Consider the following 15,059-nt stretch of genomic DNA (forward strand, 5'->3'; position numbering starts at 1 on the left):
GAAGTTCTGGTTTTGACAGAATCAAGTTGATTATGGGCCTTAGTTGTCCTAACATGAAAATATGAGTTTATTATGACACATTATGTCAACAGAGAAAGATTCCTGGTACGGCTCACAAGCAAACAGCCAAACCAAAAAAGTTGAGGTATTATATATGAGAGGGAGCAGCTAACAAGCCTGGTTCACTATATAAGACATTATTTTCTTAAGAGTGGAGATTGACTGAAGGCTGTTATCTGAGCTGCAGTCGCAGGATGGCACCTCCTAACACAAAACATAAACACCCTCATCTAAAACATTCCAATGTAGAGGCGCTAAGGCCTCTCAGGTTGACTGCATGCAAGACAAAACTTTGGCTAAGTAATGGACACCACACATACTATTAAAGGTATTAAAATGACTTCATTCACACATTTGCTGAAAAATATTTTTTTAGTGGTCATGTTCTCTGAGCTCACTGTCTGTGGTTTAGTGAGCCCAGCTGTCTCTGGATAGAGCACCTGCTCACTGCTCACTGGGACAAAGTGTCATTTTTTTTTGCCAATTTCCTGCATTTGGTTACTATTTTACATCCCTGTAGATCATTTCCTAGTTTCTTAATCTTTTTATAATTCCTGCATGTACAAATTATTTTTAGAGTGTAAGATAATGTTCCTGTTTCAGTCAGACTTAGACTAGGCTTTGACTTGTGACTTTATACAGACTTTAGCCAATTCATTTCATTTTCTGTTTGGAATGACGTGACATCCTCCCGAAGCCCAAAGATGAAAAAGCCTATGTGTGCACAGCCAGTGTTTGTGTGGATATACTAAATTAAATGTTTAACATTTAAAACGGTATTGAGTTGAGTGAAATGTGACTTATTTTGAATACAAAACACAAAGCTAATGACATAGACTTGACTTGGGTCTCATCAATCCTAATATGGGACTTGCCCAGTACTAACTTCCTTCAGACTTGCTGTTCTTGACTGAGTCTGAACTTATCCAGACTTTAGACTTACTTGTGACTCGTAAACCAGGAGCTGTGTCGCTCTTTGAATTTGTGTCTTGGCTTTATTTGGCCGTGACTGACAGATGGTGAGTCCTTCAGAGCCACAAATGTAACAGTTTCTTCAGCTGCTGTGATGTTCCTGAGTACCAGGATTTAAATACAACTAAAGCACACGACCCAATGTGTGATATCTTCAACAGGAACGATCAAATGCTCTGCTGTGTTGTAGCAATGTAGTAGTGATAGTGGCTTCGTCTGAGACTCTGTCTTAGTGTTAGTTAAATCAGTGAATAGAATGGTTTGTCTATGACGCTCATGTCTTGTAACAGTAAAGTTGTATCACATCACACTGATGTGACAAACTTTTGATGGTTTCTACATCACACCACAAGTTTTTCATGATGTCTTAAGCGAGATGTCAGACATGATGTTACTTGTGTTTCCCAGAATGCTCATCAGAGGTGTGTAGTAAATTTATATTAAATATAAAGTAGAAGCAACAGGAGCAACATTTAAGAATGAACATTTATTTCAGCATCAGATGAAGTGTATTCATACAGAAGTTGCTGAGTGTTTGTTTGATAATTTTAGAGCACAAAATATCCGATGGGACCACACAGCAACACAGCTTGATAGATGAGCATAAAAGCACAGACTTAGTATTACAGTCAATCACATTTTAATTAACACAGATATGGGGCTGGAAGGCTGTTTTGTACATTGACCATTGAACAAGTACTGTACTTAATGGACTCTAATGGCTTTAAAGAGACAGACAGAAACATTAGAAATCAATATACATGCATTAGAACTGCACGCATTGGGGTTGTCACACACGGGAGAGTAAAAAGTGCACATTTTTGAAAAAGAAAAGAGAGACATAAAATTAATTTTACATTTCAAGTAAATGTCTGATTCTTCCCATTAATTAGGACATCTCCTTTAGAAAAAATATATTTTTTATATCAGAAAAAGGGACACATTGACCTTACAGGGATGTAGCCACAAAAGTTTAAAGGGATAGTTCACAAAAACGTCACCCACCCCTCCATCAGCACAGTGATGAGTAGATAAAGAGTGAATTTGAATTACTATCCCCTTTAAGTTCTTTAACTGACTGTCACTTTTCTCACTTTTAATCTCCTCCATCCACCCCGCCTAAGACAAGCCGTTGCAGCTGTGAGTGGAAAGTTAATACTTGCAAAATATGTGCATTCTGAAAAAGAGGAAGAGGAACAGGTTTTTCTCTTCTTTTTTTCTTTTTAGGTCACTTAGAGAAAGGGTGGGAGAAGGGGAGGGGTGGGGGCTCTGTGGCAAAAATAGCCAGGCAGTGACTGCAATGCCGGCAAAGTGAAATAACTTTAAATAGTAGAATAGTATAGTGAGTATGGGTGATCAGTGTTGGTGAGCAGGACTATACAGGACTTAACAGACCCAAACACTGATTGGTTGGAAATGGAAGCTGAAACCATTGGTTACTGGCATTGAATTGTTCAATTAGATGATGATAGTGCTGATAATGCTAGTTGTATTTGTGTGGTGAAAAGATTAGAGCAATCCCCAACTGAGAGGAGACAGGCCAAGATTCACACTGTCATTTGAATCTGACCATTTGTCCTTTGGTTACTGCACTCGTCTTCAGCTGGTCATACGGGGAGCTGGATTTGCACATTGGGGAAATGGGCTGGTACGTTTTGCACAATGTGTGACTTTCTCAGCCGGAGTAGTTCTCAGTTCTCCACCAAACAGTGACAAACGGCTAAACTTTATACTTAGGTACATGTACATTTGCATCCACTCTTGAGCCTTGGCCAAGGTTAATGTGTCACTCAAGTAAAGGCATTTAAAAATAAAATGGTTCATTTAGATGTAAAAATAACATTACTCATTCTCAATACCATGGAAACTGTACTTGTATTTGTTTCACCAATGAATTAAGAAACCCACTAATCAAATGAGTATGATGTTTACATGACATAAAGCACTGTTTAACACTGGAATGTCCCAAATAGCGTATTCATTTCTTAGCAGGACCAGTAACTGCAAACACTACATGGAGTAAGCTTCAGCAGCTACAATAACAGCTGTCTCTTTTTAAAGGCTCAATTTGTGGCATTTGAATATATTAAACTTATAATTATTCATTCTGCAAGGCCATTATTGGCTCAATAAGAGACTGCTTTATGGAAACAGACACAATTCATTCTCTCTCTCATATTCTGCAGGTATCTTTGACTCCAGACCTGTGGGATCCAGATTTGACACTACTTTTATTATTATTAATGGTAGATGGCTAGAGGTTTCTTCCAGTTAATGAGGGAGTTGTTTCTCTCTACAGTTAACAAAGTGTTACACGATGTGGGAAGTTTGGGGTTTCTCTGTAATATTGAAAGTGTGTTTCAATTTTATCTGTTAAAGGAAGTGGTGAGAAGCTAATCAGAAAATTACTTACAACATATAAATACTCACTAACGTCTTAACCACATTTGAATTTATTTAAAGATAGAATCTGTTTTGCCACCCTTAATTGTTTACTGAGCAGCAGTAAATGATTAAGGCAAGAAAGAACCCTGATGTTTAAAAATGTCAAGAGAAAAATGAAATCTACTCTAATCAATATGTTTTATATTAAAGCTGCAATACACAAAATCATTTTATTAACAGTGGCCCAAATCTGTGTGTATAATGTGAAATGAGTTGCTCCTGATGAACAGACCAATGATGATGATGATCACCAGCTCTGCATTTCTCCTGAGCTATATGGAGATGTTTAGCATCCTCTAATTCAACATTTTTCAATAAGTAAACTTAATGGTGTTTGCTGATTTGCTACCTCTATCAATTCTATAAGGCGATGGATGATGTGTCAGTGTTGTCTGTTTCTCAGTTCTGTTTTCAGAATGTTGTACTGCCCCCAAGTGGCCAAAACAATCACTTAACCCAGGTTCCAGTGTGATCACCAAGTCAATGTGACGTCATCTTCTTTTGCCGGGGCTGCCCTCCTCGGTTTTTTTCGTACTGGAGGTCTGCGAGGACGAAAAGGAAATTGTTCAGAAGAGCTCCTTTTTGTGGGGAGTGAAAATATTGGATTTTTTATGGTTACTTTTGTACATTTATAAATACAGTCTTAGGAGGACATATAGGGTCTATATCTAAAGGTAGTTGATATCAAGTAATTAAACCCTTTAACATTCATCTGATTTACATGCAATATTTTGGGTTATCAGAAATTCTAATTGAAATATAAGCCATCTAAAAATAGTTTGACAATTTGAGAAAAGCATTCCTGTGCCCTCTTGAGAGAAAGAGTCAGGTGTGGGTGGGAGGCTGTCAGGAGGAGTATCTTTGGCCAGGCGTAGTGACATCCTGTTAAAAAAGTCCAACAGAAACTCCCTGTAAAATCAAAACTTGATTTTTTCCCCCACTTTGATGTTTATATAGCTTAAATAAACAAGATACTGTTTATAGCATGCTAAATAGTGCAAGGGTTTTCCCCTTTGGACTAGCTGTTTCTCCCTGCTTCCAGCTATAAGAAAAGCTAAGCTAACTTGATGCTGTGCAGGTATCCAAAGTATCTTCCCATCTAAATGCTGATAAAGCCACCCAAACACCCCCACACCCCCACAATTCCTCAAATGTTGAACTATCCTTTATATATCTATATCTATAGATATAGATATAGATATAGATATAGATATAGATAGTTGTATCCACAGGACTAGAAGTGCAACAAGGTGGGTGTTGTGTTTTGAAGACCACACCCAAGAGGAAAAGAAAAGAAGGAAGAACGGATGACTGACACTCAAAGTCATTAAATATGAACTGATGCCTACTGTCTGTGTCTGAGTCGGTTTCCACAGATGCCCTCTTCCTCTTGCAGCCCTGGCTCCCCTCCTCGTCCTCCTCGTCTGAACTGCTTCCTGGTTCAGCTGCTGGTGTTGATGACTGTGACGGGGCAGAGGAAACATAAGCGTGATGTTGTAATGTGCAAATGAAGTTGTTGAATCGCTAGTTTAGCATCGGAAGCAAGGTAAACCCATTTTGATAGAGGTTTAGCAAGTTAGCCAAACAATTCAATGTGATCTGATTCAAATGGTGCTCAAATATTGATATTGGTCGGCATTTTGCTTGTTTCTTCGTATGCTACTGTTGTACTCTGAGTTGAATGCAGTAAATGTTTACAGCCAGACCCCAAAAAGCTTGTCAGCCGACTTTAGCTTCAGAGGTAGCCGGTTGTGGGTTTGTTCTTCGTCTGCTTGTCAATAAATGCACATGTGTTCAGTTGTGGGTATGGGGAGGCTCAGACTGCAACTCATATTTATGACAGTGAATTACACATTCCACCTGTTGTAGTATACCCGGGAGTTAATCTGTGTCACTTTAGAGATACAAGATAAAAAGGTGACTGAATGACCTTACCTTTCCATTTGACAATATGGATTCTTGCTTTTGCAGAGCCGAATTCAGAGTCTCCAGCACTACTACTGTTACAGAAACATGAGTTGGGTAAGTATTATTGATCTCTGCACAGTAAATCCATGGATGCCAACACAACTCAGATACATGAGAATCAAAGCTCTTCACCTGGACGTAAAGATATGGTGAGGACAGGCACCTTCTTTTCATTGGTCTGGTCTGTCTTTCCATTCACCTCCTCTTTCTGCTCCTCATCTTTGATTACCTGCTGTGATGAGACCATCATAACACCATCAGACCTGTTTGTCCCTTCTTGTACCCTTGCACCCATTTCTTTGTCTTTTAATTTTTTAGCTATTTGAAAAATTACCTTGTGATTGTGGTCACTGGTAGGTTCTTCCTCTTGTTGTTTGACTGGTGGTTTAGAGGAGGAGGATTGGTAGACAGGTAAAGGTGAGGAAACTGGTACATGTGCAAGTGTATTTGTTTTCAGTGCATTGTCAGGGCTCATCTGTACTCTCTCTCCACCTTGTAAGTTTAAGGGTGAATCATCTCTTGGCGTTTGGCCGGATTTGGACTTTCCTCGATCTGACAGGTCCAGAGGCCCTTCATGCATCTCCTTAAGCACTTCTCCAGAGACACTCTCATTCTTAATTGGCTGAATGTCCTTCTTCTCCTGGGGCTTAATTTGACTCTCTGGGTGGTCTGACAAATTCCTGAACCTGAACACCACAGTTGGCTCTTTTACTGCGGACGGATTGGTGCTTTGTTTGGGCCAGGGAGACCCAAAAGCCGGCCTCCTAGGACTGGCATGTTGGCTATTTGGGATAAGGTTGGGAAAGCGTGGTTCTGAAGAAGGTTGCATCAACTGGCTGGTTCTTGCTGATGCCAAAGAAACCCAGTCAGAGGATTCAGATAAGGGCCAGGGGAGACTAAGAGCGCTACTCTTGATTGGTTGAGGCCGGCAGGGGACAGGAGTGTGGAGCACATGTCTACTGGGGTTGACTTCACCGGTGGGAGAAGAAGATACTTTAGGAAGGAGAGCTTGAGGAGCAATTGGGGATCGCGGGTCCACTCCTTCCATACTCTGAGCTCTATTTTAGGAGAAACAGAGGTCAGATAGGGAGAGGTTAAATTGTCCACACAGTACCCAAGAGTTTAGTCCGCGCGAGCGGCATTTAAAAAAGTCCCTGGGGATCTGAGTATGGGAGCTAGAAGTAAATGTAGCTCAACTGATGCATTTTAGGATTAAAATGTAAAAGTGTGGATCTTGCCTGGGTTTGTGGTCTTTAAGATGAACAATTGAAGCAAAGGGCTGGAGCCCAGTCACACCTCATAAACTGGCACAACACCCCATTTTGCTATCTCCTTTGTCTGTCGGGCTCACCTCCTCTCTCCAGCACGGGTCACACTGTGTTCTGCCTTCCATGGTGGTGATGCAAGAGTTGACAATGCAAGAGGCTTGTATGCGTCCTGGGAGAATGGAGATGGACAGAAAGCAGAAAGAACTTATTCCTGTCTTGTTGAGGGTTAGGGTCAGAGGATGTCACACCTCCTTAAGCCCAATGACACAAATTTTTGTTTAAATATGTGCTATAAAATTTGATTGATTACTGGAAATTCTTATGGCTATCCATAAATTGAGGTAATCATCTGACATTGGGAGAAAAACACTTTCATATTTGGGCTTACACAGCGCTCTTTCTAAAATGTGAAGCCAGGAGTTTAGTTAAGCATACAGAACAGATGGAAAGAAAGAACAGAAACATGGGAAACAGGTAGCCTGGCCTGACCTGGCTCGGTCTCAAGGAACTTTATGATTAGCATGGCTAACCATCTCCCAGCTACACCCTCACATTTAAGACACAGATATGAGACTGTTGTTGATCTAACGCTCAGCAAGAGAGTGGAAACTTACATAGTGGCTTCTGCTCATCCCTCTCATCTGTCTGTGTTCAGCTTCTGTGAGATCAGAAACAAAATACGTGAATGTGTGCGAGTGAGGGCATGACATTTTTCACACAGAAAGCAAGCTCTTCATCCTCACCCTCTGTTCTTTGGTCTCTTTCGGGTTTCTTCCCAACGTCACCGTCTGATGACTGGTTGCTGGCCCTGCTGGTTGCTGCAGTGATGAGTGCCTCAGGTCCAGAAGAGGGCAAAAAGTCCGGGGAGCTGTTTGGTTTGACCTCTGTGAAGGTGCTGCTGCTTGAGGAGTGATCACTGTGACCTCTGCCACACACACACACACACACACACACACACACACACACACACACACACACACACACACACACACACACACACACACACACACACACACACACAACCACAATTGATTAAAAATTAAAAGTTGACTCACCCTAAAACATTAAGCTATAATCAAACATCTTATACTTACTCTAATGCTGTTTTCAAACTCCGGATTTCATCTCTGAATCTCTTGTTCTCCCTTTTCAGGTTGTTCATCTCTCCCACTACAATACAGAATCCAAGTCAGGATCAGAGCACTTAACAGCAAAGATGTCTTCAAAATACATGTTTGGGTGAAACAAATATCTGATGGAAATGTGCAAAAGACACCAAATGCCAGAAGGCAAAGAGTGGATAAGAAATATGATGTTTCAATAGGGGTACTAAACTGACTGAAATATCACATAAAAGACAAGTGGTGTGTGACAAATTGATATATGTATGGTTGGATCACTGACGAGAAAGACATAAGCAGAATACCCAGTCGAGAGATGTGCTGCAAGCTCTGGATCTGTGACGCTTCAAATTCCTGCTGTCTTCTGCTGGCTACATCCTGAGTCACTGTACACCTGTCACACAGCCCCGCTCTCAGCCTGCACAGGCAGCAGAAGACCACACAATATCACATCCACCACCAATAAAAAGATTAATTTGAAAACAATATAATGCTCAATTTTTCACACACAAAATGCATCAGCCTGTGAATTTTAAAACATACTTTTAAATGAACTGGTAAATAGACTATTTACTGTGCTTTTCCTGTCTCATCGTAGTTATATTCACCCATTCACCCAGCGCTTCTATACACAGCAATTGTTCTGTTGGCACAGCTCTTAGGGCAATTTTGGGGGTTAAGTATTTTGCCCAAGGGCACTTCAGAATGCAGACTGGAGGAGCCGGGGATCGACCTTCTGGATTGTGGACGACACTCTTTACCTACTAAGGCACAATTGACAACTGAATTTGACAATCCACTGGAGCAGGACTATGTGAGAGTATGTGTATGTTTTGAAAGAAGAAATAACACAAGTTTCCTTTTACAAATGAAAAATGTTACTTATATGTGACAAAACGCGCTATTGCTCATTTCAATACAGTTTTGCTGCTACAGCCTTACTTATTAAATACCAGATGCATGCAAGTTAAAGGTAGAGTTGGTCATTTGTTTCAGTAGCACTTTTTATGAGAGTTTTGGAAATTCTTTTGACGTCTCGATGGCCATCAATAATAAAAAAGTTGACTGAAAAAATAAAGAAATAAGCTGTCAGTGTTTGTGGCCCTCAAAAGACTTTATTAAATACCAAATGAAATGCATGACCATCACTACACCCACTCCTGGAAATGGTAAATGGTTTTGTATTTATATAGCGCTTTTCTAGTCTTGATGACCACTCAAAGCTCTTTACAGTAGAGTTTTTTTTACATTCACCCATTCACACACACATTCATACAGTGCATCTATTAGCAGCACTTTGTTGTTCTATGAGGGGCAATTCGGGGTTCAGCATCTTGCCCAAGGACACTTCGGCATGCAGATGGGGAAGACTGTGGATCGAACTGCCGACCTTCAGGTTGGAGGAGGACCGCTCTACCCCTCAGCCACAGCCACCCACAGAGACCACATTTGGTGCAAGAGACAACTTGATGAGCTTTCCCTCCTGTCTACTATTCCCTACTTTTACAACTCTTTTTGTCTGTACCATTATCATGTCATTGCCTTTCCTTGTTTTTGGTCTCATGATTATTTAGCAATGCCAAATTCATATTGAGGCCTTATTTGCTTACTTGATACCCTTATTGGGCTGCACACACATACACTCACACACGCACACGCACACACACACACACACATACACTCACACACGCACACGCACACGCACACACACACACACACACACACATACATACACACACACATGCTACGGTGAATGAGATAAACGGTACCTGTTTTCCAGTGTCTTTATGTTCTCTGTGAGTACTCTGTGCTGTTCCTTCATCTGCTGGTTTCTGGTGAACAGTTCCTCCATTCGCTTAGTGTCACTGTTTTCATGAGAGAGAAAGAGAGCAAGCAGAGTCAGGACGAGCAGAGGATGCGCAATTCTCTTATGGTAATCAACCGCTTATAGTGATCAGTTTGGCGTGGTCAAACGCGATCACTGTAAGTGAGATTCACTGTACTGGAATTTCATCCACAGAAGCTATAGTTTGTGTTTTGAATCACTACTCAAGCCCAGACTGAAATATCTTCACTATTGGCCATGTTCAGACATTCATATTCCCCTTGGAGTGAATTGTAATTCCTTTGGTGACCTTCTTACTACACCTTACACCATCATTAGGTCAAATCTTTGTCCAGTGTTTTTTTCTTTCATGAACAAATACCTGCAAAGCTAATGACATTCCCATCAGCCTCAGCTGTAGTCCTACAAATCTTTATTCGCAAAATGTTAGCATGCGAACATGTTAAACTAAGACGGCGAACATGATATAAATATACATGCTAAGCATTAGCATGTTAGATATGCCATTGCACATAGATGTTCCTTCATAATAAATTCATCATTTAGATTTTGATCCAAATTAAGTGGAACAATGTTCTAAGGGTAATACGTTGATTTCCATTGTTTTGAAGACATTTAAAAGCGACTCTAATCGACTCAGCGTCTAAGCGATTCTTAATTAATTCATCTCCAGTTGTATCAAGAACCTAAAACGATCCTACTGTTTGACAGTTGTTTTTTTTCTCACTAGCTCTGCAGAAACAAAAAACAAAGTTAATGTGACTCAGCACCAAACTGAATGACTTGTTACGACAGGAGCTTCCTCACAAGCCAAACATGACATGAACGAACACAGGGCCAGGTGCAACTCCAGCATGCCTTCCTCGTGCACAAATACTTCAGGTCTGTGCAGAGCTCACAGAGCGGTTGAACCTGTGTATGGATAAACTTGATTATCTTGACAGTGTTGTCTAGTCACAACTGTGATTGAAGTTTTCTGGAAGCTGGTGAAAGTTGAACTCAGGTAGCGGCTGATGTCTTATGCAGACGATTTTAATGTGGACCTGATGCATCAAGGAGACCAGAAGGTGAAACAATATACAAACACTAACAGAGTAACATGAGCAATTGTCACCCCCAAGTCTGAAGATGTCTCCCACAGCATCTCAATTTATGTCCCTCATCTTACGTCACCCATTCCAACAGCACATCCACGAAAGCATGCATACCTAACCTTTGCGTCTAGCTCCTGATGTAATACACAAAAGAATTGGAGTTGGTGCCTCTCTGTCTGGGCATCTGAATTAGATATGAAAGTCCATGACCGTAGATATTACAATGTACTGCTAGTTGGCCCTTTATCTATAACCTGACCTTGGGTACTACTAGGAAAGAGAAGGGAGTATCTGTGGAATGAGTCTGGCTGTAGTCTCTTCATGGTGAACAGATTTACTGTATGAGGATGGTCAAAGATTCCCTCACAGCAACCATCCAAACCTCTGGAGGAGGTGAAGAAGCCACTCACCAGCCTTTCTTGTTGGACAGCTCTTGGACTTTCACTTGCCAACCTAGAAGTCAAAAACACATCTGGTTGGGAAGACTCGTGGTGAAATTGTTTCTGCAAACTCTCTTAAACACATTCATTCAAGTTGAATTACAACTGTTTAGTCTTGTTTGTTTTTTCGGGTCGTGGCTGCTCTTTAATCAAAATTTCCACTCACCCTCCACTTCTCTTTCGCGAACCTGCTGCAGTTTAAGGAGCAGGTCATTGAAGCACTCCATTGCTGTAGCGATGACCTTTGACCTTGAGTCTGGCAGTAGAAGAAAATAGACAGATTTAAAATGCTATCCCATGTGCTTGATAGATAGCACAAAATGTTACTGAATGCTTTCAAATTTATTCTTCACCTTAGATGTAGCAGACAAATGTATATTCCAGGCTTCCCTTGTAAGTTGATTGATTGCACTCAACTTGACACTCTCTAATTCCAGCACTTTTACAATAAATAAAACTCCAAACTATTAATGAAGTGAAAACATAGCAAATCAGTTGTTATGTGCACAGGCGTTATACCCTGAGGTCTTTTGTACATCTGAGGACAAAGAGTACGGTACACACACTGCTGGCACGGCACTTTCGCAAGCCGCCTCTGTTGCTCGATTGTGGGAGCAAATTTCGTTGTTATATTGCCGATGATAAAAACTAGTTAGACTGGTCCTTCCAGGTGTGGGACTTAATTCAGCAGTTTGTGTTACAAGTACATGGAACACAGCCTTTACAGCTTGTGCATGTGTGTTTGTGTAGGTATAAATGTGCATCACATGGTGACAAGTAAAAAGAGTGGGGCCATAAAGTGGCATAATCACATCAGATCATTGGTTGATTGTCTCACTACAAACGTGCGACATGTTTAATGTGTGTTACTGGTGCTGCTGCTTGAGGAGTGATCACTGTGACCTCTGCCACACACACACACACACACACACACACACACACACACACACACACACACACACACACACACACACACACACACACACACACACACACACACATGATCACTCATTGCCACAATGCATTCCCTAGCCCCTTACCCTAACCCTAACCATCAGAACTAAATGCCTAACCCTAACCTAATTCTAACCCTAACCCTAAAACCAAGTCTTAACCCTCAAAAAGCCAATTTAATTTGTGAGGACGAGCCAAAATGTCCTCACAACGTCAAAATGTCTTCAGAATGATGGTATTGAACCAAAATTGGCCCTCATAACTAAAGACAGACATACCCACGCACACACACGCAGACACACACACAAACACTAATAGATGCATTGAATACTATTGAGCATTTTGATCAGTGTGGATTAGGCTCTCTCGACATGTCGGGATATGTCAGGCAAGTGGCTGTTCAGATCACCTGAGCAGAGCAAGAAAAGACCTGTCTGCCTTTATGTGCCTGCTCAGCTATCTCTAGATCATTATTCACACACATGCGCGCGCACATTCACACACACACACATCCATTGAGAGGTTTGTTGTTTGATTAAACGCAGAGTCCAGTGTATGAGTTGAGGTTTTTATAATTAAGACATTTTAAGATTACAACCAGTCTGGATCACTTGAGCTCCACCTTATGCACACAAAAACTTGAAATACAACTCTCATCCCTAATGTCATCAGACTTTCAAATTATGTAAATGGTTTGGGAGTTGTTCTGTTGTGCACTGTGTTTGCTAAATTAGAAGTCTCCATATATCTTACCAATGACAAGCAGCTTTACACAGACTTGTTGTATATTTTATGTATTGTAAAAGTAAATTCTACAACAACATGGTGTGAAGAAACCGCTGTACCTGGCTCTAAAGCTCTCACACTGTCACACACACACACACACACACACACACACACACACACACACACACACACACACACACACACACACACACACACACACACACACACACACACACACACTCTTTCACACATAATCACACTCTCTCTCACACACACACACACACACACACACACACATACACACACTCACACAAACACACACACTCTTTCACACATACACACTCTCTCTCACACACACAGACACACACACACACACTCTTTCACACATAATCACACTCTCTCTCACACACACACACACACACACACACACACACACACCCCCACACACTCTCTCACACACACACTCACACACACTCACTCTCTCTCTCTCTCTCTCTCACACACACACACACACACACACACACACACACACACTCTTTCACACATAATCACACTCTCTCTCTCACACACACACACACACACACACACACACACACACACACACACACACACACACACACACACACACACTAAAATGACCATGGAAGGTCTGAAAAGGCCTCGGCCTCACTCCCAGCCACACATAACTGCACTTACTCTACCCACCTGTCAGCCAGTCTATCCATTCTATTCAATAGTCTTACCTCATAAGGCCGCAGACTGTTCCAGACGCTCACTGCAGGACGCTGTTTTTGTCGCTCTGACTTCAGAGATGGACCAAGTGATACAGAGACAGAAGGAGAAAAAGCACGATAATGGAGAGAGAGAGGAGAATGAGGTGTGGGAGAACGCCCCACACCCTCCCCTCTCGCATCTCTCCACCCCAGAAAACCGGTCGGAGCAGTTGTACCCTTGAGCAACACAAACAGTGAGGCCTGGGCAAGTTCTCCCTTGATATTCCAGTTCTGCTGAAATCCCACATAACCGGCTTAACTAGCCCCATAAAGCCCTGTGGGGATAGAGGGACAAAAACTGAATAGAAAAGAAATGTCTAACGCAGAATTCTTTAATGGTGCAATTGAACTTGAAGTAAAGTTTTCCTCTGTTTTAATTATATTTATAAATAAGCTTAAAATGTTGGTGTGATTCATGGCTGTCAGTGCATGACAATGAGATAGATAGTATGAAAACTTTCGTCTCCCTAATCCGATGGCGTGTGATAATAACTAGTATGTTTAATCCACAATAAACCTTGAACCCTGTCTTTGCACAGTACATATATGTAGGCAGCTTTAGGCTTGAAATGAGCCACTAAGATGTGAGAGGGTGTGGTTGACCCAGTGACTCGTATACTTCTATGTAAATACAATGGAAAACCACAGTGACTGGAAACAAAGTATGATACGTGATTGATCTGATAAACTCCATTATTGCTGAACCAGATTCCTGGCCTGACTGGGCTGAGGCAGCGTCTTCATCATCGCTCTTTTTTCTTCTCCTGCCGCTCCCTCATGCCACAGATGCCTTCTACACCGAAATTAGATATGAGCGGATGAACAGCAGGGACATATGATGACATGTTCCCATTATCACCGCGTTTCCTTGTGCAACGAAAAGCATTGTGGCAAAATAAAGTTACAGTAGGGAACATGTACAAAAATAACTTTATGTCATATTTGGTGTACAATGGTAAAGGGTCTGTGAATCTATGGGCAGCACTCTTTCTATGAGAACGGCACAGCCATCAGGGGCCATTTGGGGTTAAGCATCATGATTACTGGTTAGCGAGTAGTTGCCCGGATAAAAACGAATGCTTTGCTGGTCTCACCTTTGGCGACAGCTTCTCCCTCTCTTGCTCTCAGTAACGTGTTGCTTAGATACATTTTGTGGGTGTTGCAAAGCGCAGTGAAATTGTCCTTTAAACACACAAACAGAAGCATGACTGAATCAAGTTACACTGTATACACGAGGAAAAAGTCCAGCTCGCAGCCATGCAGACTGGTAAAATGGATCTGTTGCATGTTGGTGTTTTAGTGTCCCTGTTGTTACTAACTATAGGTAACAACAGGTTGTTTTGGCCTACTTACTATAGGCCAAACAAAAAACGTATATATACAGCTTGCCGG

The 15,059-nt window shown here is 41.4% G+C and overlaps 1 protein-coding gene across 3 annotated transcripts; it reads right to left on the minus strand.

Annotated features, from left to right (window-relative positions):
- Nucleotides 1-2,954: 2,954 nt before the first annotated feature.
- rbbp8l (retinoblastoma binding protein 8-like) lies at nucleotides 2,955-13,851 on the minus strand. 3 transcript variants are annotated; one of them, XM_034589632.1, is made up of 15 exons: nucleotides 13,638-13,765; nucleotides 11,381-11,474; nucleotides 11,185-11,227; nucleotides 9,604-9,699; nucleotides 8,140-8,252; nucleotides 7,808-7,883; nucleotides 7,457-7,638; nucleotides 7,328-7,386; nucleotides 6,797-6,882; nucleotides 5,938-6,503; nucleotides 5,780-5,823; nucleotides 5,578-5,677; nucleotides 5,413-5,477; nucleotides 4,827-4,938; nucleotides 2,955-4,019 (listed from the first exon to the last, which is right to left on the minus strand). In XM_034589632.1, the coding sequence occupies exons 2-15, from the start codon at nucleotides 11,439-11,441 to the stop codon at nucleotides 3,958-3,960; spliced, it is 1,665 nt and encodes a 554-aa protein (XP_034445523.1). In that variant the 5' UTR covers nucleotides 11,442-11,474; nucleotides 13,638-13,765; the 3' UTR covers nucleotides 2,955-3,957. The 3 variants fall into 3 exon arrangements, with proteins under 3 accessions (XP_034445523.1, XP_034445524.1, XP_034445522.1); XM_034589633.1 differs by having other exon boundaries at nucleotides 5,780-6,503; nucleotides 13,638-13,851; XM_034589631.1 differs by having other exon boundaries at nucleotides 5,780-6,503; nucleotides 7,328-7,371.
- Nucleotides 13,852-15,059: the final 1,208 nt, after the last annotated feature.

This window comes from Hippoglossus hippoglossus, chromosome 7 (genome assembly GCF_009819705.1).
Source record: "Hippoglossus hippoglossus isolate fHipHip1 chromosome 7, fHipHip1.pri, whole genome shotgun sequence".
Classification (NCBI taxonomy): domain Eukaryota; kingdom Metazoa; phylum Chordata; class Actinopteri; order Pleuronectiformes; family Pleuronectidae; genus Hippoglossus; species Hippoglossus hippoglossus.

Bases quoted from the DNA above. Each gene is read 5' to 3' on its own strand.
- rbbp8l (XM_034589633.1), bottom strand. From the start codon at position 11,441: ATGGAGTGCTTCAATGACCTGCTCCTTAAACTGCAGCAGGTTCGCGAA. The intron at 5,478-5,577 runs GTGAAGAGCTTT...TTTCTGTAACAG, and splicing joins CACCATATCTTTACGTCCAG to TAGTAGTGCTGGAGACTCTG. The intron at 4,939-5,412 runs GTAAGGTCATTC...GCCCCGTCACAG, and splicing joins CCATATTGTCAAATGGAAAG to TCATCAACACCAGCAGCTGA.